Below are 25,211 nucleotides of genomic sequence, written 5' to 3'. Positions count from 1 at the left end.
GGCTAATTGATCATTAGAAAACCCTGCACAGCTGGAACTGTTGTTCTGATTAACTAACCAATAAAACTGACCTTTAGACTAGTTGAGTATCTGGAGCATGAGCATTTGTGGGTTCAATTACAGGCTCAAAATGGCCAGAAACAAAGAACTTTCTTCTGAAACTCGTCAGTATAGTCTTGTTCTGAGAAATGAAGGCTTTTCCATGCAAGATATTGCCAAGAAACTGAAGATCTCGTACAATGCTGTGTACTATTCCTTTCACAGAACAGCGCAAACTGGCCCTAACCAGAAAATAAAGAGGAGTGGGAGGCCCCGGTGCACAACTGAACAAGAGGACAAGTACATTAGTGTTTAGTTTGAGAAACAGACGTCTCACAAGTCCTCAACTGGCAGCTTCATTAAATAGTACCCGCAGAACACCAGTCTCAAGGTCAACAGTGAAGAGGCGACTCCGGGATGCTGGCCTTCTAGGCAGAGTTGCAAAGAAACAGCCATATCTCAGACTGGCCAATAAAAATAAAATATTAAGATGGGCAAATAACACAGACACGGACAGAGGAACTCTGCCTAGAAGACGAGCATCACGAAGTCACCACTTCACTGTTGACTTTGAGACTGGTGTTTTGCGGGTACTATTTAATGAAGCTGCCAGTTGAGGACTTGTGAGACGTCTGTTTACTCATTCAGGTTTTTTTTCTTCATTTTATTATTTTCTACATTGTAGAGTTATGAAATAACACACATGGAATCATGTAGTAACCAAAAAAGTGTTAAATCAAACTATATTTGAGATACTTCAAAGTAGCCACCCTTTGCCTTGATGACAGCTTTGCCCACTCTTGACATTCTCTCAACCAGCTTCATGAGGTAGTCCACTGGAATGCATTTCAATTAACAGGTGTGCATAGTTAAAAGTTAATTTGTGGAATTAATTTCCTTAATGCGTTTGAGACAATCAGTTGTGTTGTGACAAGGTAGGTATACAGATGATAGCCCTATTTGGTAAAAGCCCAAGTCCATATTATGGCAAGAACAGCTCAAATAAGCAAAGAGAAACGACAGTCCATCATTACTTTAAGACATGAAGATCGGTCAGTCCGGAAAATTTAGCAGTCTCAAAAACCATCAAGCGCTATGATGAAACTGTCTCTCATGAGGACCTCCACAGGTAAGGAAGACCCAGAGTTACCTCTTCTGCAGAGGATAAGTTCATTAGTATAACTGCCCCTCAGATTGCAGCCCAAATAAATACTTCACAGAGTTCAAGTAACAGACACATATCAACATCAACTGTTCAGAGGAGACTGCTGTTGGGGCGGTATGCAAATTGGAGTGAGTCCAGGATGTCTGGGATGATAGTGTTGATGTGAGCCATGACCAGCCTTTCAAGGCATTTCATGGCTACAGATGTGAGTGCAACGGGGCCATAACATGTCATCTAGACATGTTACCTTGGCGTTCTTGTGCACAAGGACTATGGTGGTCTGCTTGAACTATGTAGGTATTACATACTGGGTCAGGGAGAGGTTGAAAATGTCAGAGGCCTTTACTTGCGTTTCTTAAGCAGAGGAGATGTATGTACTTTACGATGAGAGCCAGCACTCTGTTGACGTTACCACAGTCTCGTCTACAGCACTAAACATTTACCCTTTACTTGGCCACACTTTAGGATGAATACTTTGCCTCTGCTCTTTTTCAGTGGTTGCTCATTCCTGTCTGCTCACCCTAGCAACCATGTTGGCAATCACCAATCATGGCCCTTAAGTAGGAGAGATCCCACTGGGATGGCAGCTCCTTGGGGACAGAATTAGTCTACCTTCCGGAGGACAGCAGTTTTACTTTGTTGGCAGTCTAACACCCAGTTAGGCTAAAATTAATGAATAGGTAATGTCAAGCACAGAAGGGCCATCATTAATGAACCGTGGTTTCTTATTGAAAGGAGTGGAGAGTTTTTGTGCTCTCTTATAATTGGCTGAGCAGGCAGAGTTTGACCAGGCAGAATAGCTCTGGTCCTCTGTGACACAGGCTCAACCAAGAGTCTCAGTGGTTTGTCACAGCTGTTCTATGGTTACTTTACCATTGCAACAGAGTGAATGTGAGCTCCTCCCATAGCGGGCTATCAAGGAATGATATCAAGAAAGAGAACTCTATTCTCTTCTTCCCCCTCTCTTTTTCTAGTCCCAATATTAGATTCACATGTATTTCAAATCTCTGCATTATAGGGAAGAAAATTGTCAAACGCTTTAGTCATGGTTATTATTATTCAGTGCTGCATGAGGTACAGTTGAAGTCGGATGTTTACATACACTTAGGTTAGAGTCATTTTCAACCACTCCACACATTTCTTGTTAACAAACTATGGTTTTGGCAAGTCGGTAAGGACATCTACTTTGTGCATGACACAAGTAATTTTTCCAACAATTGTTTATAGATTATTTCACTTAATTCACTGTATCACAATTCCAGTGGGTCAGAAGTTTACATACACTAAGTTGACTGCCTTTAAACAGCTTGGGAAATTCCTGAAAATGATGTCATGGCTTTAGAAGCTTCTGATAGGCTAATTGACATAATTTGAGTCAATTGGAGGTGGACCTGTGGATGTATTTCAAGGCCTACCTTCAAACTCAGTGCCTCTTTGCCTGACATCATGGGAAAATCGAAAGAAATCAGCCAAGACCGCAGAAAAAAAATTGTAGACCTCTACACGTCTGGTTCATCCTTGGGAGCTATTTCCAAATGCCTGAAGGTACCATGTTCATCTGTACAAACAATAGTGTGCAGGTATAAACACCATGGGACCACGCAGCTGTCATACCGCTCAGGAAGGAGATGCATTTTGTCTCCAAGAGATGAACATACTTTGGTGCTAGAAATTAAATTCAATCCCAGAACAACAGCACAGGACCTTGTGAAGATGCTAGAGGAAACAAACGGGTACAAAGTATCTATATCCACAGTAAAATGAGTCCTATATCGACATAAACTGAAAGCAGCTCAGGCAGCTCCAAAACCGCCATAAAAAAGCCAGACTACGGTTTGCAACTGCACATGGGGACAAAGATTGTGCTTTTTGGAGAAATGTCCTCTGGTCTGATGAAACAAAAATAGAACTGTTTGGCCATAATGACCATCGTTATGTTTGGTGGATAAAAGGGGGAGGCTTGCAAGCCGAAGAACACCATCCCAACCGTGAAACATGGGGGTGACCGCATCATGTTGTGGGGGTGCTTGGCTGCAGGACAGACGTGTGCACTTCACAAAATAGATGACATCATGAGGCAGAAAAATTATGTGGCTCTATTGAAGCAACATCTCAAGACATCAGTCAGGAAGTTAAAGCTTGGTCGCAAATGGGTCTTCCAAATGGACAATGGCCCCAAGCATACTTCCAAAGTTGTGGCAAAATGACTTAAGGTCAACAAGTCAAGGTATTGGAGTGGCCATCACAAAGCCCAAGTTAAACAATTTAAAGGCAATGCTACCAAATACTAATTGAGTGTATGTAAACTTCTGACCAACTGGGAATATGATGAAAGAAATATAAGATTAAATAAATCATTATCTTTACTATTATTCTGACATTTTCACATTCTTAAAATAAAGTGGTGATCCTCACTGACCTAAAACAGGAAATTTTTACTTGGATTAAATGTCAGGAATTGTGAAAAACTGAGTTTAAATGTATTTGGTTAAGGTGTATGTAAATTTCCGACTTCAACTGTATATGTGTGTATACAATGTGTATGCATGTTTGTGTGCCTAAGAGAAGCGAGGGATGGGGAGAGTGTTTTGGCTGAGTAGTCCCTGTTTGCTCTTTGTAGTCGTCAACATTTTGAGATATCACTGTAATGACATTGCTATTTGTGCTGAACCATTAGCCTCTAGCCCTCATACTTCTCTAAACTGCTGGCTAGAGTGTCAGGTTCGCAGACTGACAGTCCAACCTGTGGGAATGAGTTGGTGAAATCAGAATGACACTTTCCCGTAGACTTGGTCCCAGATCTGTTTGTGCTGTATAGCGAACTCCTATGGTCATTGCCATGCCAAGACAGCACAATCAACTTCCCCCCTCCAGATTAGCTGAGTGCTCAGAGCACCTGGAGCCTGACACAGTCAGAACAGGACAGGAGAATCTGGCCTGGGAGGAGCTAAATAAAATATATTGTGTCAGGTTGTCTTTAGTCTCTCCCGCAGTTTAGGACAGACAGAAGAAAAGCATCTCGTGAGTTAAAAAAATCCCCCAAATATGAATCTGTGGCCCAGGGACTACCAGTGCTTCCTGCACTGTAGTTAGGATGCTGGGTGGGGAGTGAAATTAGAATTCTCATCTGCTTCTGCAGTCGCTGGGGCCTGCAGCTAGTGGACACATTATGTAGTGTGCTGTACTCTGTGCTTATGACAGTCACCCTCAGTGAGTTCTTATGACAGTTTTTGTCATGCTGGCCTTACAGTAATCATAACATGAGAATGGCCCACCATTACCTCATTAGTCCTCTCAGAGAATGTCATAAGAACCAGTTTATCTTGGCAGGGCAATCACTTCCCCCTCTCTCTACCTTCATCATCCTATCTTTGTTTCTCCATTCTCTCTCTTCTCTCTGTTTCCTCCATCTCCTCTCTCTATCTTTAGAACTCTGTTCAGAACAGTACATTGTCAACCAAGTTTCAGTAACATTCCTGAAGTCTGAGAACTGTGAGCTATTTTGGTCCTTCTGAACTGTCTCGCCTGGCTTATTTTCTCTTCCATGTAGTTGTCTGGCTCTAGCTAGCAATTTCCTGCACAATATTGTTTTATAGCTAGATTCCAACAGCAGTCAGAATGGGGTCAGTGCTGTTTGGGATGTTTAACAGTGGAAGAGAGAGGATGCATCCTAAATGACACCCTATCCCCTATTAGGGGGCTCCCAAGTGGTGCAGCGGTCTAAGGCACTGCATCTCAGTGCAAGAGGCATCACTACAGTACCTGGTTCGAATCCAGGCTGCATCACATCCGGCCGTGATTGGGAGTCCCAGAGGGCGGAGCACAATTGGCCCAGCGTTGTCTGGGTTTGGCCGGGGTGGGCCAACACTGTAAATAAGAATTTGTTCATAACTGACTTGCCTAGTTATATAAAGGTAAAAAAAAAAAAAAAATGTAAATATATTGCAATACTTTTTATTTATTTTTATTTAACCTTTATTTAACTACATCGGAAATAGGGTGCCATTTGGAACCCAGTCAGAGACTGTTGCAGTGCGGCGGACACTTGAACCGCTGAACTTCCTGAAGGATACAGACCACAGTCAGACAACTTCCTATGAAGATAGATCGGGCCGAACAATGATGTGAATGTGTCTCTATGGGGGCATATAATGCAGTGTTTCACCTCAACCAGCAGAGGGAGCCAGAGAGGACAACCTCTCTCCATGACATTATCACCTATTATACTTCCTCTATCATCAATGACACTTATGAACTTACCTGTCTGCTACACCACTCTCTTCCTTTGAGAGTTCAGCACAGGAAATATGTAACACTCTGCACATTTATACAGTAGCCCACATACAGGGCACACAGTAGGCTACATACAGGACTGTCCAGCTTACAGTAATCATATCACTGGACAGAGCAGGCATGATCTCATCGAGCCATGTGGATCACGAACACGACCCCTGCTCTGCCACAGGCACCAAGCACCCAGCTAACAATCAGGCTACTGCCCCCAGAGTTGGCAAGATGCGTGTGTGTGTGTGTTCCCGTAGGGCATGTGTGTCAGTCGCGTGTCTCTGCAGGCTTTGTTAATTGGTCCCTATGTGTGTATAAATCAGCTCGACATTTGTGTCAGCGTTTGATCAAGTGCTGCTCTGACTGCTCTGATCAATAAACTAAATGCATCATCGTGTTTTGCTCTTTCACTAAAGGTGTTTCGGTTAATTGCCTTGCTGTTTAGAGCTGGTATTTACCTCGGGTTATCTCATAAGTCTTGTGCTCAAATTCTGTGAAATTCATCATGGATCTTGTCTCAAGGAATGTTTCTATTTCAGCTCTCTAATACCTCTCTGCAGATAATTTAACGATCAGTAAAAAAAAAACAGATGGAAGATGCTCACTCAATGACATTACTGCTAGCAAAGGATTGATCCATCCCACATGCGGCAGTCCCCTCCCTGTCTCTGGTATCGTCATGTTACTGGCCTCAGTGGAAAGCAAATGGAAAGTGCGCCATCAATAAGATAGACGTCGTTGGACGAAGCTGACATTAGGATTGAGCCTTTTCACATGCTGCGGTCTCCTCCTGATGTCTTTGGTACAATAATGCTAATCTCAGTCCTCACGGTGTTGACTATTTTCTCATAACGATAATGCTAGCCCCCACACTCAACACACAATTCACTGGAGAGCCGGGGGTTAATAACTAGTGTATCCTCACTGTCCAAGTAATAAAGCACTGCAGTGAGTATGTATACATGAGAGAGATGTTTTATACCACCACTATGTGCTTCATGTTCACCACCTTTCTCCAGATAAATGAAAAGTGGATGGATACAGTGAGACTCAAGGGACAAACTATGTATCATTTCATCCGTGATGAATTTTGTTGTGTTGGAACCAAAGCTTCTTATCTCTGGGTGGGTGAGATGGTGACAGTGTGATTACTGCGTTTCACAGCATGCTAACCAGGTTTCAGGGGACAATAAAGCCAACATAATGTTGAGCTCTCATAGTGTTATGGTGCGGCGCCAAACACAGTGCAAATAATTAATTTACATGTCATTCCTATGCATTTATGCAGTGTAAATAACAGCGGTGGGACTGTAAACAGTGTTTGTCCAGGACCAATGACCACCAGGCTAGGTTTCTTTGGTTTTTCCTCACCCAACGCCCTGTATAAACAATGATTGGTCTGAGATGACATCACAGGTGCTGGCCCCTCCCCCCCTCTCTGTGGTCGAGAGTCAGTGTCCCTATGGACATGTCACACCATGCTGGCACTGCAGGAGCTGCCAGTATCCTCCTGCTGCACACACACACACACACACACTGCTGTTTTTGACAGCTAACCCTTGGCCAGAAGGGCTTAAGCTGGTCTAGCACCGTGTCATCAGAGCTGCACGCGTCATGCAGACACACACACACACACTGTTGATGCAGAAGCCTGGTTGGGGAAATCTTTAGTGAGTGTGCCATAAATCATGCTGCTGAGGAAGCTGGTGTGTAAGAAGATCTGTGCCTGTAAGAACCTGCTGCTATTATCTCTTCCTGTGGTGTTTTTCTCTCTCTCTCTCCACCATTCCTCTCACACTATCTACCGACATTTCTACTAATGTTTTCCTCCTCTCTCCCCCAATTGATCTGCCTTTCTAAATGTCTCTCTCTGTCTCTGTCTGTCTGTCTGTCTCTCTGTCTCTGATAGATGTATCAGTTTCATGGTAATTCCAGGTTAGAAGTCTAATGGAGGGATGGAGGGTTGTGAGAGGAGGATGAGGGGGACATGGAGGAAAATCGGAGTGGTGAACGGGGCGTTTCTGTCTGTGCCTGTTGCTTTGTTTATGGAGCTATTTGTCTTTTAGTGTGAGTGGTGTCTTGTTTTGCTATCTTTCAGAATGATCACTACTATTGTGATTTGTACAGACCAGCCTATATTAGTTCAGACTCTGATGGCCTATTGTATGTTTGGTTTGTTCCTAAAAATGGTTTATTATTGTCAATTGTGGGCATTTGTTTTACGTGCTGAGACATATAGCTTTGAGATTATTTTCTGTAATGAAAAGCGCTACACTTGTTAAATTATTATTATATTGATGCCTGCTCTAAAATAATGCTGGCTTGGTCGAGGCATATCTCCCGGATCATATTTTCCCTGTATTCATAATCCCTCGTGTAAACTGGAAAACTGGAGAGGTGACAGAACGGCTTGTATTTGTGTAACAGTGACAATCCAGATGACATGGGCTAGCTACACTCAGCACTGCAGATGACATGGGCTAGCTACACTCACTCAGCACTGCAGATGACATGGGCTAGCTACACTCACTCAGCACTGCAGATGACATGGGCTAGCTACACTCACTCAGCACTGCAGATGACATGGGCTAGCTACACTCACTCAGCACTGCAGATGACATGGGCTAGCTACACTCACTCAGCACTGCAGATGACATGGGCTAGCTACACTCACTCAGCACTGCAGATGACATGGGCTAGCTACACTCACTCAGCACTGCAGATGACATGGGCTAGCTACACTCACTCAGCAGCACTGCAGATGACATGGGCTAGCTACACTCACTCAGCACTGCAGATGACATGGGCTAGCTACACTCACTCAGCACTGCAGATGACATGGGCTAGCTACACTCACTCAGCACTGCAGATGACATGGGCTAGCTACACTCACTCAGCACTGCAGATGACATGGGCTAGCTACACTCACTCAGCACTGCAGATGACATGGGCTAGCTACACTCACTCAGCACTGCAGATGACAGCACAGATGCAGCATGACATGGGCTAGCTACACTCACTCAGCACTGCAGATGACATGGGCTCAGCACTGCAGATGACATGGGCTAGCTACACTCAGCACTGCAGATGACTGGGCTAGCTACACTCACTCAGCACTGCAGATGACATGGGCTAGCTACACTCACTCAGCACTGCAGATGACATGGGCTAGCTACACTCACTCAGCACTGCAGATGACATGGGCTAGCTACACTCAGCACTGCAGATGACATGGGCTAGCTACACTCACTCAGCACTGCAGATGACATGGGCTAGCTACACTCACTCAGCACTGCAGATGACATGGGCCAGCTACACTCACTCAGCACTGCAGATGACATGGGCCAGCTACACTCACTCAGCACTGCAGATGACATGGGCCAGCTACACTCACTCAGCACTGCAGATGACATGGGCCAGCTACACTCGCTCAGCACTGCAGATGACATGGGCCAGCTACACTCGCTCAGCAGCAGATGACATGCAGATGCAGATGACATGGGCCAGCTACACTCGCTCAGCACTGCAGATGACATGGGCCAGCTACACTTGCTCAGCACTGCAGATGACATGGGCTACAGCTCAGCACTGCAGATGACATGGGCCAGCTCGCTCAGCACTGCAGATGACATGGGCCAGCTACACTCGCTCAGCACTGCAGATGACATGGGGCCAGCTCAGCACTGCAGATGACATCAGCACTGCACAGATGACATGGGCTACAGCTCAGCACTGCAGATGACATGGGCTCAGCACTGCAGATGATGACATGGGCACTGCAGAGACTACACTCGCTCAGCACTGCAGATGACATGGGCCAGCTACACTCGCTCAGCACTGCAGATGACATGGGCCAGCTACACTCGCTCAGCACTGCAGATGACATGGGCCAGCTACACTCGCTCAGCACTGCAGATGACATGGGCTAGCTACACTCGCTCAGCACTGCAGATGACATGGGCTAGCTACACTCGCTCAGCACTGCAGATGACATGGGCAAGCTACACTCGCTCAGCACTGCAGATGACATGGGCCAGCTACACTCGCTCAGCAGCACATGGGCAGATCAGCACTGCAGATGATGGGCCAGCTACACTCGCTCAGCACTGCAGATGACATGGGCATAGCTACACTCGCTCAGCACTGCAGATGACATGGGCTACAGCTCAGCACTGCACATCAGCTCAGCACTGCAGATGACATGGGCCAGCTACACTCACTCAGCACTGCAGATGACATGGGCCAGCTACACTCACTCAGCACTGCAGATGACATGGGCCAGCTACACTCACTCAGCACTGCAGATGACATGGGCCAGCTACACTCACTCAGCACTGCAGATGGCTGGGTTCAGGCATGCACACTCTCAGCACAAAGAACAGTGTCGTCTTCAGTCGGGTAGCAAAATTATGGGAACTTTCAATAAATTCCCTGGTGTTCCAGAAATCCTAGTCTTCCGTAGGCACAAAACATTAGAAAACTGTCAGAAAACCGAGTGAAACTGGGACGTACTGGGGTAGCTGTCCAATAGAAAATGCTTGTTTTCGGTTCCTTGTGGTGTGTCCTAATGAACATGGTCGCAAATGCAGAGAATATGACATCAAAATGGATGGACACCACTTCTTCTCACTCTCCCCTGGCAGATAAGAACTTTGATGATGAGGACTCTGTGGACGGGGGCCGGTCCTCCTCCTCTGCATCGTCCTCCAAGGCGCCCCCCAGTGGTAGGAGGGCTGTAGCTGCGGCTTCTGTCCGCAGGCCCAGCTCTGCCACCGGACCCGGCAAGATCTCTGCTAAAGATGCTGCTGCAGGTGCTGTTGATGAGGAGGACTTCATCAAGGCTTTTGAAGAGGTTCCTACTATCCAGGTAACCTGCACAGATAGGCACGACGTGCGTGTGGGTTTACAGTTTGAATTGCCATCAACCCCAGTCTGACTCGTGTCCTTGTCTTTCTGTACATCTTCAGATCCACTCCAACAGAGATATGGAGGACAATCTCTCCAAGGTTCGGGAGGTTCTATCTGACGACAAAAACGACTGGGAGCACAGAGTCGTCGCCGTAAGGACCACACACACAAATGATCAGTCTCTAAATGAACCTTTCAGCACCTCGTACTGTAAATTCTTGCAGTAAGACACAATGTTTGTAGCGTATTATAGTTCTTTGCGTTTCCTTTTTTTTCTAGCTGAAGAAGGTGCGTTCTCTGCTCGTGGCTGGAGCCCTGGACTATGATAGTTTCCCTCAGCAGCTCCGTCTGCTGGAGGCCCCTCTCAAGCTGTCAGCGAAAGACCTGAGGTCCCAGGTGGTACGAGAGGCCTGCATCACACTGGGGTAAGGACCTGCAGACAAAACCGCTTTCAACCTCAGTCTTCCACACCAAGTAGAGTTAACTACACTGTTGAACCTATATGTTCCAAGAGGTGATATCTCAGACTCGGGTTGAGTAAAGGTTGACCAGAGAGATGATTTAGAGGTGTAGCAGCTCAGTGAAATGCCTCAGTTAACATGAGGAAAGCGACCTGGTCTCGCCTGGTCTGTCAGTCCATCAACACGGATACTCTTTATATGTGGATCTTGATTCTCCGCTCTATCGCTCATCATCACTACCACATTAGGAGCACATCACTGACTGACAGTTAACCACTCTGAGTCTGGACAACTTGTAGGCGGCTACTGCTTCATATCTAAGTATGAGTACACTAGTCTAGAGCCTCAAAACAAATGTATCTGTGGAGATTTAAAAAACGGATTATTGATTTGATGTCTTGAATCTCTGCCATCTCCTCTTCAGATACCTGTCCACGTTGCTGGGAAACAAGTTTGACCACTGTGCAGAGACCCTGATGCCCACACTGCTCAACCTGGTGCCCAACAGTGCCAAGGTGATGGCCACGTCTGGCATGGCAGCCATACGTCTCATCCTCAGGGTGAGTACTGAACGGGCACATATGTACGGGCAATCATACATGTCAGTGACCGACAGTGGATGAGTGTGATTCCTGCATTTTCTACTGTAAAATAAATAATTTCCTGATGTATTTATTATTCAGTTGGAATGATGTCTAGTTGCAAAATGTTGTTAAGACACTGGGAGGTGTGAAATAAGCTGTATTGGATGATGTCTGGGACCTCCTCTTCACTTCCAGCACACACACTACTCACGTCTCATCCCCATCATCACTAGTAACTGCACGTCCAAATCAGTGGCCGTCCGAAGGTAACGACTCTGACTTTCTGTGTGATATTACTTTGTGTGAAAATCTTCTAGCTTTTCCTGAGGTTTCCCTTATAATGTGTTAACTCTCATCATGTCTTCTCTCTGCAGGCGCAGTTATGAGTTCTTAGAGCTGTTATTACTGGAGTGGCAGACACACACACTGGAGAGGTAAACACACACCCTTTCAGCATTCACCCTGCATGCTAATACTATTTATCCAGGACTTAAACACTAACAACAGACTGTAGCATGCTTGTCTGCTTTTCTGCTCAGGATCCAACCTGTATTTGTGTTTGTGTACAGATGTCGGATCTTAATTTGATCTCCCTGTTGCAGGAGAACTGCAATGCAGGATATTTAAAACATGTAATGTATTTGAGGTTTAAAAAGGCTTCTGAAGTTCATAATTTTCACTTAGAAATTTCCCTTACGAAAATCATATCTACCCCTATGAAAATATCCATTTAATTATAATCCACATAATAATTCACATTTCCTGTTGGTGCTGCGCTTACTCTCCTCTCTCCTCACTTCTCTTCTACTCTCTGCCGTGTGACATTTACTGTAAGTAGTTGGGTGTTGGTTGACTGGGCGACTGATGATCCCTAGTTAAATTGATGATGCTGGAGGGCTGGAGCAAGCCATCACCATCAGAATCTCGACGGAGCGTCCCCAGTGGTTGCCACCACAACCCTGCTGAGATTTTAAAAAGCACGTAGAAAGCGTGCTATGTGGTCACTTTCCCCCCGTGGAGAAGGAGAGTGGAGAAGAGAAGAACAGAGGAGTGTATACTGAAGTCTCCGGGGAAATGAGGAAGTCTGTGTGTCCTCTCCATTGGTGTAGTTGTGGTTTCCTGGCTGCTGTACCTGAAGTTGTCTCTGTCATGTTTCCCTACTACCCCACCAGGCACGTGGCTGTTCTGACTGAAACCATCAAGAAAGGGATCCATGATGCTGACTCAGAGGCCAGATCGGTCGCGAGAAAGTAAGTTTTTTTGGGGGGGTTGTTTATTTTTGTAAATGAGTCAGAATTTGTCTTCAAGTCTTAGCAGTTCACGGCCGACACAAGTGGATGACGATATGGAATAATATGCCGTCTGTCTGTGTCTCTGATTTTACTACTAGTGATCATTTGAAAAAGTATTAATGCATCTGGATTTTTCTTTACAAAGCATTGTTTCATATGTCACTTTCTCCAGCGGTGATTTGCAGTATATATACAAAAGTATGTGGACACTCATTCAAATGAGTAGGTTCGGCTATTTCAGCCACACCCGTTGCTGACATGTGTATAGAATCGAGCATACATCCATGCAATCTCCATAGACAAACATTGGCAGTAGAATGGCCTTACTGAAGAGCTCAGTGACTTTCAACGTGGCACCGTCATAGGATGCCACCATTCCAACAAGCCAGTTTGTCAAATTTTGGCCCTGCTAGATCTGCCCCAGTCAACTGTAAGTGCTGATATTGTGAAGTGGAAACATCCAGAAGCAACAACGGCTCAGCCGTGAAGTGGTAGGCCACACAAGCTCACGGAATGGGACCACCGAGTGCTGAAGTGTGTAGTGCTTAAAAAAATCATCTGTTCTCGGTTGCAACATTTGCCACACGCAATGCCATGCGTTGGCTGGAGTGGTGTAAAGCTTGCCGCAATTGGACTCTGGAGCAGTGGAAACGCGTTCTCTGGCGTGATGAATCACGCTTCACCATCTGGCAGTCCGACAGACGAATCTGGTTTGGCGATGCCAGACGAACGCTATCTGCCCGAATGCATAGTGCAAACCGTAAAGTTTGGTGGAGGAGGAATAATGGTCTGAGGCTGTTTTTCATGGTTTGGGCCCCTTAGTTCCAGTGAAGGGAAATCTTAACGCTATAGCATACAATGACATTCTAGACGATTCTGTGCTTCCAACTTTGTGGCAACAGTTTGGGGATGGCCATTTTCTGTTTCAGCATGACAATGCCCCCGTGCACAAAGCGAGGTCCATGCAGAAAGTTTTGCCAAGATCGGGTTTGGAAGAACTTGACTGGCCTGCACAGAGCCCTGAGCGTAACCCCATCAAACACCTTTGGGATGAATTGGAACACAGACTGCGAGCCAGGCCTCATCACCCAACATCAATGCCCGACCTTACTAATGCTCTTGTGGCTGAATGGAAGACTCCGCAGCAATGTTCCAACATCTAGTGGAAAGTCTTCCCAGAAGAGTGGAGGCTATTACAGCAGCAAAGGGGGACCAACTCCATATTAGTGCCCATGCTTTTAGAACATTTCATTCTAAAATCAGGTGTCCACATACCTTTGGTCATGTAGTTTATTCAGAGTCAGGTGTGCTGTCGTATGAGTCATGTGCTGACAGTTATGTTCATCTACTTAAACAAGGGGCTGTGACGTCTGTGACCTTCATGTGACCTCTGACTTTGTCTCCCCCCTCCCTCACCCATAGGTGTTATTGGGGTTTCCATGGCCACTACAGCCGGGAGGCGGAGCATCTGTTCCAGGCCCTGGAGTCAACCTATCAGAAGGCTCTGCAGTCTCACCTGAAGAGTTCTGACAGTGTCGTGTCTCTCCCCCAATCAGACCGCTCATCCTCCTCCTCACAGGAGAGCCTCAAGTAAGATATCCCCTCTCCTTCCTCCCGCCATCCATCCACCCTTTCCTCCATTTCTGTGAAATGTTGCCATGATTCATATCGATGTGTGGAAAGAGATTTAAAGGGTATTTAACATTGATTTGAAGATGGCACTAATGGATATGTCTACCTCATGCACAGCAATTATTATCAGATTAGGAAACCACTGGGAGTGATTTTATTGGTTGATCCAGTTTAATCATCCTCCTCTGCTTGTTGACCATTGATCGCATATACCATGATTCACCAGCACAGTGTTTGTTATGATGAGACCGGGGTTGGGATTTGGACAGAGTGATGTCATTTTACTCTTAAGACTGAGGATGTTTTTTCTGCCTCATCACCAGAGGGTCCGAGCCCTGTACTAATGTCCTGTGCCTCTGACTTTGTCTTGCTTTGACAGTTTGATGCACAGCGATGCTGGGCTGTTTGTCATAAATCTGTTTGTTAACCTCATGGTGGTGTTTCCTTCTGTCTCAGCCGGCCCCTGTCTGTCAAGAGTGCCATAGGAGGCAGCATGACAAGGGGTAAGAGTACTACTAAAATACATTTTAATTTCTCAAAGTGTGTGGTTTATTCCATGTCACCATTTTATATGTTTTTATAATCAGTTGATATTTCAACCTCACCCCCATGGCAGGTAAGATGGTGAGTTCCAGGGTGAACTCCAACTCCGGCGGTTCCCTTCAGCGTTCCCGTAGTGATGTCGACGTGAACGCCGCGGCCAGCGCCAAGTCACGCCTGATCACCGTGCCCTCCGCTTCTCCCTTCAGCTCAGCAGCTGCCCTGCCCCCAGGCTCCTACGCCTCACTAGGTAAAACACACACTACCCCCCCCCCCTCCCCAGGTCCATCTATGCCAGGCCCTAACTACCCCCCCCCCCCTCCCCAGGTCCATCTATGCCAAGCCCTAACTACCCCACACACACTACCCTCCCCAGGTCCATCTATGCCAGGCCCTAACTACCCCAGGTCCACACACTTACCCCCCCACTCCCCAGGTCCATCTATGCCAGGCCCTAACTACCCCACACACCCTCCCCAGGTCCATCTATGACAGGCCCTAACTACCCCCCCCTCCCCAGGTCCATCTATGCCAAGCCCTAACTACCCCCCCCTCCCCAGGTCCATCTATGCCAAGCCCTAACTACCCCACACACACTACCCTCCCCAGGTCCATCTATGCCAGGCCCTAACTACCCCACACACACTTCCCCCCCCTCCCCAGGTCCATCTATGCCAGGCCCTAACTACCCCACACACCCTCCCCAGGTCCATCTATGACAGGCCCTAACTACCCCACACACACTACCCTCCCCCTCCCCAGGTCCATCTATGCCAGGCCCTAACTACCCCACACACACTACCCTCCCCAGGTCCATCTATGCCAGGCCCTAACTACCCCACACACACTACCCTCCCCCCTCCCCAGGTCCATCTATGCCAGGCCCTAACTACCCCACACACACTACCCTCCCCCCTCCCCAGGTCCATCTATGCCAGGCCCTAACTACCCCACACACACTACCCTCCCCCTCCCCAGGTCCATCTATGCCAGGCCCTAACTACCCCACACACACTACCCTCCCCAGGTCCATCTATGCCAGGCCCTAACTACCCCACACACACTACCCTCCCCAGGTCCATCTATGCCAGGCCCTAACTACCCCACACACACTACCCTCCCCAGGTCCATCTATGCCAGGCCCTAACTACCCCACACACACTACCCTCCCCAGGTCCATCTATGCCAGGCCCTAACTACCCCACACACACTACCCTCCCCAGGTCCATCTATGCCAGGCCCTAACTACCCCACACACACTACCCTCCCCAGGTCCATCTATGCCAGGCCCTAACTACCCCACACACACTACCTTCCCCAGGTCCATCTATGCCAGGCCCTAACTCCCCTACACACACTACCCTCCCCCTCCCCAGGTCCATCTATGCCAGGCCCTAACTACCCCACACACACTTCCCCCCCCCCTCCCCAGGTCCATCTATGACAGGCCCTAACTCCCCTACACACACTACCCTCCCCCCTCCCCAGGTCCATCTATGCCAGGCCCTAACTACCCCAGGTCCATCTATGCCAGGCCCTAACTACCCCACACACACTACCCTCCCCAGGTCCATCTATGCCAGGCCCTAACTACCCCACACACACTACCCTCCCCAGGTCCATCTATGCCAGGCCCTAACTACCCCACACACACTACCCTCCCCAGGTCCATCTATGCCAGGCCCTAACTACCCCACACACACTACCTTCCCCAGGTCCATCTATGCCAGGCCCTAACTACCCCACACACACTACCCTCCCCAGGTCCATCTATGCCAGGCCCTAACTACCCCACACACACTACCCTCCCCAGGTCCATCTATGCCAGGCCCTAACTACCCCACACACACTACCCTCCCCAGGTCCATCTATGCCAGGCCCTAACTACCCCACACACACTACCCTCCCCAGGTCCATCTATGCCAGGCCGTAACTACCCCACACACACCACACCAGGCTATATTTCAAAATGTCATGGTCACAGGATGTCAGTTCTGGAACAGTCATTTCTCAAAGTCTCCACGATGTCTTAATTACGTTATTTAGAAGAAATATTAATCTGAAAACCACTGGTTTTTATGGCCAGAGTGGATATGTTAATTCATGTGATGTTGTAAGTAAGACATCGTTAAGCTGTGCTCTGAAGAGAAACATACAAAAAGGCCAGAAGTTTTGTCTGTATACTAATTAAACTAAACATGACAAATGGCTGCCTATATTCACTCTAAGTTATGGCTACTGACCTTTGTCAATATTTAAGATTGTGATAATTAATAATGAACAACCCACCCCCCCCAAAAAAATAAAATTGGTGCATAATTATACTGAAGCGTGCTGCAATCCAGATGCTGTCCCTCTGTTCTTGCCCTAACACGTCCCTGTGGAGTGGTACTGTACATTACCAATGAGACCTCTTTCTCCCGCTCACTCACCTCTCTTTCTCTCCCTTTTTCACTCCTGCCTCTCTCTGTCACCACTATCTCTCTCCTTCCCCACCCCTCCTCTGTCTCTCTCTCTCTCCTCTCTCTCTCTCCTGCCTAACTGGTACTGATGTCTAACTCTATACCTCTTCCTCCACTTGCCCCCCCCCTCCGCTTTGCTTTATGCTCAAAAGATGGCACACCCGGTAAAATAGATACTGGTAAGATTGTGTATTTGTGTTCCTTGTCTGTGGGGGACTGGCCCCCCTCCCTTCTGTCTGTCCTCTTTTCCGTGTTGTCTACACACTAACTTAACCCATAGTGCACTGCTACATCATTCTGACCTCTTCGTCTGGTATATCTGGTAGGTCTGCATGTTTGACCAATACGGTAATAATAATTGATTACTGACGACAGACATGGTTAGATGGCTATCTGCAGTCAACACAGCACACCACGACACCTCTCCTCCCCCGCACGTTATACACAACTAATTAAGTCGTTGTCCTTTACATTTTGTACTGTTTATTAGTGATTAGTGAAGGGAAAGGACCCTGTGATATTTGTGTAAAGGTGAATGTTGCATGCAGGGAAACTCGCCCACTCTGTGGTCTGAGTTAGGGGTCAGAGGTCGCTGAGGTTTACTCTTGCCTGCTTCTCAAGCTGATCGTCTACCTCTTGGTTTTCTATATTTAGTCCACTGTGTCTACTCTTTTATTATCTACATGTCACTGAGACTTTCTAGACCCAAAGTTTGTTTAAAGAAAGGGCTGTCCCCTATCCTGTTGTGTAATGCGGTTGTTCTAGAATCTAGTGCAATATTTTCTGACTAAGGAGGACCTCGCCTAACAAACATCTTCCAATGAAAATAAGGTCATAGCTTCCGCCCATATTCGAACAAAGCGCTTGTGAAGACTGTCTGAAAGTAAGAGTTATTATTGGCTAAGGTGTTCCTTAATCTAGGGACAAGTTCCTGCTGTTGTGGAAAGAGATCGCTTTCTCAGCGTCAGTCTGTGTTGTCCTAGCTTTTAGGAATATTACTTGGCTGGATTGCAAGTATGATGATGCTAGAGACATTTTATGTGGGATTTTGCTAACGAATATCATACATTGTGTATAATATGCACAGTTTGACATGCTCCAAAGCAAGGTGTGTTGGGTCATGATGTTACTAGTTGCTTTAGACAAACCTTACTCGGGCCTCCCGAGTGGCGCAGCGGTCTAAGGCACTGGTGTCATTACAGATCTGGGTTTGACCGAGAGACCCATGACGCGGTGCACAATTGTCCCAGAGTCGTCCGGGTTAGGGGAGGGTTTGCCCGCACGGGATGTCCTTGTCCCATCATGCTCTAGCATGTGGCGTGCCGGCCGCATGCACGCTGACACGGTCACCAGTTGTACGGTGTTTCCTCCAACACATTGGTGCGGCTGGCTTCTGGGTTAAGCGAGCAGTGTGTCAAGAAGCAGGGCGGCTTGGCAGGGTCGCGTTTCGGAGGATGCATGGCTCTCGACCTTCGCCTCTTCTGAGTCCGTACGGGAGTTGGAGCGATGGGACAAGACTGTAACTTCCAATTGGATACCACGAAATTGGGGAGAAAAAGGAGTAAAAATTACCCCAAAAAACTGTAATAAAAAAGCAAAACCAAGACAAACCTTTCTCAGATCCAATGCATGTTTGATGGAGCCCTTGAGTGAGAACATGGTCTTTGTGAGAGTCTTTTGTTTGTTTCTCCCTATATCTGTGTTTCAGAACACTCTCTCTCCTCAGTCAGGTCTTTTGTCACCATCTGTTTATAGTAGTTTCTTTCAGTGTTTTGTGTTGTGGTGAACAGCTTCCTGGATACAGTATAATTTGTAGTGTAGTGTCTTCAACACTCTCACTAACTCCCTGTGTGTTTGTCCATCTCTCCCTGTGTGTGTGTTGTTGTCTCCAGGCCGTGTGCGTACGAGGAGAACAAGCTCCGGCAATGCTGTCGGAGCCAGCGCTACTGTGACTGACAGCAGGGGGCGCAGCCGAGCCAAAATGATGTCCCAGTCCCAGCGTGAGTATACACACACGCACACATTGTCAGCAAAATCTCTCCCTCACTGCATACTGTCTGAACTCAGGGAAGCCAGTCCACATTGTCATCTCCAGTCTCTTTCATGTAAACCCTCAGTATGACGTTTAACCTGCCTGCTGTGAGGTCATACTAGGTTCTCCTTCAGTTTCTCTTGTCAGTCTGTGTGATGTTTTACCTCATGTACTTCAGCATCCTGAAGGAACTTGGAGCCACTGTTATTACTGCGCCCACAAGATGTATTTGTGTCTTGTGTGTGTGGTTTTTCTCTCTCTGTGTCTGTGAAGACTTGAGGGGCTTCAATGATTATTGCACGTGTAACATGACATGCACAGTTAACATCTGACCCAGTGCATGCTGGGTAAACACTACTTCCTGTCACATTGACCGTTTTTATTTTCACGTCCTGTTCTGCCGCTCGCTACCATAACAACCACAGGATCCAGATCTGCTAACCCCACTGGGGGTGGTAAGGCCCGAACTTCATCCAATCAGAGTAAAGCGTCCAGTTCTTAGTCCCGCCCCTTCATCCTCTGCAGTTCTCTGCATGTCAATCAACTCATTCTTCTAGTTTTTAGACTCATCACGTCATACCAGCATGCTCCATTCAACTCAAGTGTCTGTATTATAATTCATTTTTTTTATAGTCTCACAAGCTGTTTGGAGTTTGCATTGTCAAATACGTGGTTCCTTCCGCACTGCCTTATTATCTTAAATTGTTGATTGTTAATATTGGTTTTCGTCCAATGTTGTTTATATTGGTTGTTGTCCAATGTCGTTAATATATGTGGTTGTCTATGTCCTCTGAACTGTTGTCGTTGTTGTTGTTGTTGTAATCACTGGTTTGTTTTCCCAAAGCCCAGTTACAAACTGGATTTAACCCCATCTTGTTTGTCCTGCAACTGTTTATTATCTGTTTGTCTGTCACTGTTTATCTCATCAAAGCTGAAACCCCATGCCTATGTTATCCGCCTTGTAGGATATACAGAGAATATCTTTGTCCCAAAGCACTCTAAACACATTGTATGTGCACAGTTGGTAAGAGTGTGGCACTAGCAAAGCCAAGGTCGTGGGTTCAATTCTCACTGGGATCACATACACATATTATGGACTCACTGTACTGTACTTCAGATAAGTGTCTGCTAGGTGTTATTACCACAATAAAAGCAACATATGCCTTTAGAAACATTGAAGTAATGAAACATCCCCAGAAAGAGGGAGGCAGAGCATGAGGGAATTCAGCTTTGAGCCGTGACAGAACCTTCCCAGCATGCCATGGAGAGGTGCGTCACTCGCTGTGACCCATCATATCTTGTCTGAAAGGGTGTAATGTCCCACTCTCTCTGACTGTGGGTCCTGTGTGTTATCCTTGCTGCAGCTGGCAGTCGCTCCAGTTCCCCTGGCAAGCTGCTGGGCCACTCGTCTGGGTACGGGAGGATCAGCAGGCCCCCCTCAGCCTCCAGCACCCCTGCAGACAAGAGGAGCAAGGTCCCCCGCAGCCAGGGCTGCAGTAGAGATTCCTCTCCCAACAGGCTGGGCCTAGGTAAGGGACAGTTATATCACAATATCAGCGTCATGCAAGTAAACCCAACATAGGGCATTCATGCACTCTATACACTAGGAAAAATACATTTGTTATTTGCTAACAACGCACATAGTAACTAAGTAACTGCTATAATAAACAGTGTGTTATATAACCTACACACCGGATGCACATGCATAGCATACAGCACATGCATAGCATACAGCACATGCCTAGCATACAGCACATGCTGATCAAATGACATTTTATGAGTCACATACACATATTTAGTAGATGTTATTGCGGGTGTAGTGAAATGCTTGGTAAATAATACCACACCGATGATATATATGCCCAACGTCCTCATTGCACACTCCCATCTATCTAGTGATAACAGTATATACAGCACACCAAGAGTGTACTGTATACATGATCTATACATGATCTAGGTTTCCTGGTCATTAACACAAAACAAGGAAACACAAATACAGAAGATAAGCCTTGAACAAGGGACCCCCATAGTACTATTATGAAGTACCAATGGACCTTTTGCACTCAAATAATGGATGAAAAAATGCTGACTAGCCAAAGTCACGGCCCCTTGTAGAGGGTGAATGGTAAGAGTTTGACTTTCAACTTCTTCAGACTATAACTATCTGTCTAGGTAAGCAGCTAAGTAGAACTGTGTTTTGGGAGGGTCTCATCTTGGTTGTGTTTGTTAGCATCTTCCAGGCGTGTCACATCAATGGGGTGGTGCCGCCTCTTTCAGGAAAGTGGATGAGCCTCTGTATGGTTAGCCTGGTCATCAGCAACCCAGCTTATGTCCTTCCAGTCAGTCTGAGTCACTGGCTCTTCTCTGACTCTCTGTCCTATCGCTGTGATTGATTGGTCTGTGTATTTCTTCAATGCCAGGGCTGACCAACCAGCTCGCTCCATCTTGGCTTGTTATCAGTGTGCTGTCTGAGGTTACCCTCTTGTCTGTCTGTCAGTCTGTTGTGAACAATACCATCTGAGTTGGGAAGGGTGCCTTTTTTTCTATCTGTCCATGGATGAGATTGAAACATTCTGGACACACACAATGATCAATTACATGTTGCAATGAACGTTTTCCATTGATATGTAGTTGGTTTTCTTCTTGTCGTCTTTTTTCATCATATGTTTTGTATATTTATGACAACAACTGAATTTAACTGTTTGTCTTTTATTTTCTTTGGCGATTTGACCGTATCTTTTTATACCCTCTTAAAAATGTTTTTTGTTGTTGTTTATCTTTTTTGTTTTTGTTTTGTATGTTAACTCTGTATCTGTTGTAAGCTACGGTCATACCAAAGGTCTTTTCACAGACCAACTAAACCTTGCCGTGAAATAAGAAAAAAAAATCAAAACTGACTTGCGCTAACGTAGGTGTTTAAAATCTAACCTGATGTCCAGCATACTCCAACCCAGCACCACGCCCCAGAGTCCTCCTACCCCTCACCCCAGTCTCCAACCCCAGCCCCACCCCAGGCCTCACCTCACTAACCCCAAACCTGTGTTCTACCGTCCTACTGACAGCCAGGCTGTGTGGTAAAGCTCTTGTTCCTGGTACTCCTCTCTCCTCCTACAACACGCTAGCAAGGAGCCGTATCCCCCGGCCCAGCATGAGTCAGGGCTGCAGCAGGGACACATCTAGGGAAAGCAGCAGAGACACCAGCCCTGCTCGGGGCTTCAAGCCTCTTGGTGAGTACCACAACCAACCGGACACCAGGAAGCCTCTTGGAAGCAGCAAGGCCCACTAGTACACACCCCTCAGTCTCGTAGTCCCCCTCCTCTAGACCCCTACTCTCTGTTCCAGCCTCTCTACACCCCAGGGCATCTAGATAGAAGATCCCACTCGAGAACTAAGGGGTATAGACCTCTCCTTTTGCCTGTTCTGATCTAGTCTGCATGCACTAACCCTCTCAAAGGTTCTGGAATATAATCACTGCACTTCTGTCTGTTTTGTTGGGAATGCTCCAAATGTTATCCTATATAAATACGTTTCTGTGTCTTTGACTGTGTAATAAATTACCACCAAAAGATCACCATTTTTTCTCCAATCACTTAGGCCCAATCATTTATTGTACATATCTCATAATAAATCTAAATCAAGAGGCAGAGAAAAAAAGGCAGTGACGACAGTAAACAGTTTACTGTATGCATCATCGTATTCAATGTCCATAGCTGACCTGCTTCTCCGCTCTTTCCTGTGTTGCTGTCACATCACAGGAAATGACACAACTTTGTCACTGCTTTTGTCATGGGAGACAGAGGGGGAAAAAGCAACAAAATTGTGTGAAAAAGCGGGCAGCAGGAAGCCTAGCAGATAGAGCATTGGGCCAGTAACCGAAAGGTTGCTAGTTTGAATCCCCGAGCTGACTAGATTAAATCTGCCCTTGAGCAAGTCACTTAACCCGATTTGCTCCAGGGTTGCCGTGGGATATGCAAAAAAACACCCTTCCATTTCACAACACACACTTGTACATTTGTGAAACAGGACAAATATAAGCACCCCTTGTTTGGCTGGTTGGTCATAGCTATAGCAGCTGAATGCAGCCAGGCGCTGAGCCTTAGTCATCTACAGAGGACGGTACCTGTCGTGTATGTGTCACTAAACCCGCTGGTGTCACTCACCCGTCCTGTCCCTTGCAGCCTCCCGACGTACCTCCCGCTCTACCAGCGCCTTATCCACGGCTGACCCCCACAGCCAGTCAGGTGACCTGCATGCCCCACCCCTTTCTCCGTCCCCCATAATAGTGACTATGCCAGCATGTGTCCATACAAAAATACTGTGATGGCTGTGCCCACCCCACCCTGCTGTGCCCACCCTGAGGCAACATTTATTCCAACTTTTCAAGCTTGTACTGGTCTTTTAATTGACAAGAAGATTTTTCATATGTGCTGTGGTCATCTGCTTCAATGTGTTTTGTGATTTTATTTTAAAATGCTTGTGTTTCATACTGCGTAATCATGATATCCCCACCTATATAATTTTCTCCTTGTTATTGACGTTTTGGACGTTGTATAATGTATTTGTACTTAATACAATAAAGTATCTCATCAGATTTGTTTTATTTTCCCATCTGCAAGTGTCAGTGGGGTTATTTTTTCTTCATTTTTCATGAGGTGTTTCAAACAAGTCATTCTGTGGTGATTTCTGTTGGTGGTTGGTGCCTCTTCATCTTTATTTCACCATAATTTTTTTCATTTATCAGTCAAACTTTTTGGCGTTTTTCATTTCCAAGCTTTTTGGTATTTTTAATTTCCAAGCTTTTTGGTGTTTTTCATTTCCAAGCTTTTTGGTGTTTTCATGCCAAACTCTTTAATTTCTTTGCCCTGTAAACCCCATCATATCTTGCCTGAGATTTGATTACCGTATTCTGACGTAAGTCCCTGACAGCAATTCCAATGGCTTTCTCCTCTGTTTCCTCTACCTCTCTTCCCTCCCCAGACCGATTTGGTTTGATCCACCAGGCCCGCATTTCTGCCTCAGTGAACGCCATGAGAGTCCTCAACACTGGCACTGAGGTGGAGGCTGCTGTGGCTGACGCACTGGTAAGTCACCAATCAACTCTTACTAGTTGCCAGTTCTGAAGGACCTCACTACCGTTTGTCTCAAGATAGAGTGACAGTTAATGGCCGAGGGACTCCCAGGAGGTATTGCCTGTTTTGCATTTGGCAGAAAATAACTGCATTAAGAAGTCAAATGTAATGACATGAAATCATCAAGAGTGCTTGTGTTTGTTTGTGTATGACTATCAGAATATACAGTGGGCTCCAAAATTACTGGCACCCATGACTGGCAATGCACAAACAATACTTTAAAAAATATAAACAATATAATTATAGAGAGAAACTCAAAATACCAACATGTGAAAAATACTGTACTTTATTAATGTTTCAATGGAAACCAACAAAATAATTTATTGATTTAATTAAAAATCACTGTTATCCAAATCAAGGTTTCACAATTAATGGCACCCTTAAAGATTATTGTAAATAACATTACCAACATTAAACCAGGAATTAAATTCCACTTATTTAAGTGCATCTAAGTGTTAAGGAACTATATTGAGCCATTTCATCACTTCCTCTTTCACTAGGGTATAAAAATGAGGTAACACACATGCACTATTCCTTTGTCATCCAACACCATGAAGAAAAGAACTGGCAGTTCAAAAGAGACAGATGGTCGTAGACCTTCATAAATCTGGTAATGGCTACAAGAAGATCCACAAACCATTGAATATAACACTGAGCAAAGTTGGGGCAATTATTTAAAAATT

The 25,211-nt window shown here is 46.2% G+C and overlaps 1 protein-coding gene across 19 annotated transcripts in view; it reads left to right on the top strand.

Annotated features, from left to right (window-relative positions):
* LOC135519299 (CLIP-associating protein 1-B-like) overlaps window positions 1-25,211 on the top strand; it is a 91,748-nt gene that overhangs the window by 52,378 nt on the left and 14,159 nt on the right. For 5 of the 19 annotated variants that reach the window (XM_064944446.1, XM_064944451.1, XM_064944453.1 and 2 more), the window contains 17 exons: window positions 10,132-10,355; window positions 10,456-10,548; window positions 10,676-10,821; window positions 11,282-11,417; window positions 11,637-11,707; window positions 11,816-11,875; window positions 12,614-12,691; window positions 14,156-14,323; window positions 14,822-14,868; window positions 14,982-15,155; window positions 17,520-17,546; window positions 19,260-19,367; window positions 19,825-19,881; window positions 20,764-20,928; window positions 22,522-22,626; window positions 23,578-23,640; window positions 24,377-24,480. In XM_064944446.1, coding sequence (XP_064800518.1) covers window positions 10,132-10,355; window positions 10,456-10,548; window positions 10,676-10,821; window positions 11,282-11,417; window positions 11,637-11,707; window positions 11,816-11,875; window positions 12,614-12,691; window positions 14,156-14,323; window positions 14,822-14,868; window positions 14,982-15,155; window positions 17,520-17,546; window positions 19,260-19,367; window positions 19,825-19,881; window positions 20,764-20,928; window positions 22,522-22,626; window positions 23,578-23,640; window positions 24,377-24,480 — 1,826 coding nt within the window. The remainder of the gene's footprint in view (window positions 1-10,131; window positions 10,356-10,455; window positions 10,549-10,675; window positions 10,822-11,281; window positions 11,418-11,636; window positions 11,708-11,815; window positions 11,876-12,613; window positions 12,692-14,155; window positions 14,324-14,821; window positions 14,869-14,981; window positions 15,156-17,519; window positions 17,547-19,259; window positions 19,368-19,824; window positions 19,882-20,763; window positions 20,929-22,521; window positions 22,627-23,577; window positions 23,641-24,376; window positions 24,481-25,211) is intronic. The other 14 variants (XM_064944459.1, XM_064944458.1, XM_064944447.1 and 11 more) reach the window with 8 other exon arrangements.

The sequence above is a fragment of the Oncorhynchus masou genome, chromosome 29 (genome assembly GCF_036934945.1).
Source record: "Oncorhynchus masou masou isolate Uvic2021 chromosome 29, UVic_Omas_1.1, whole genome shotgun sequence".
Lineage (NCBI taxonomy): Eukaryota > Metazoa > Chordata > Actinopteri > Salmoniformes > Salmonidae > Oncorhynchus > Oncorhynchus masou.
Note: the sequence above shows the minus strand (reverse complement) of the source record. Positions and strands in the feature narration are given on the sequence as shown.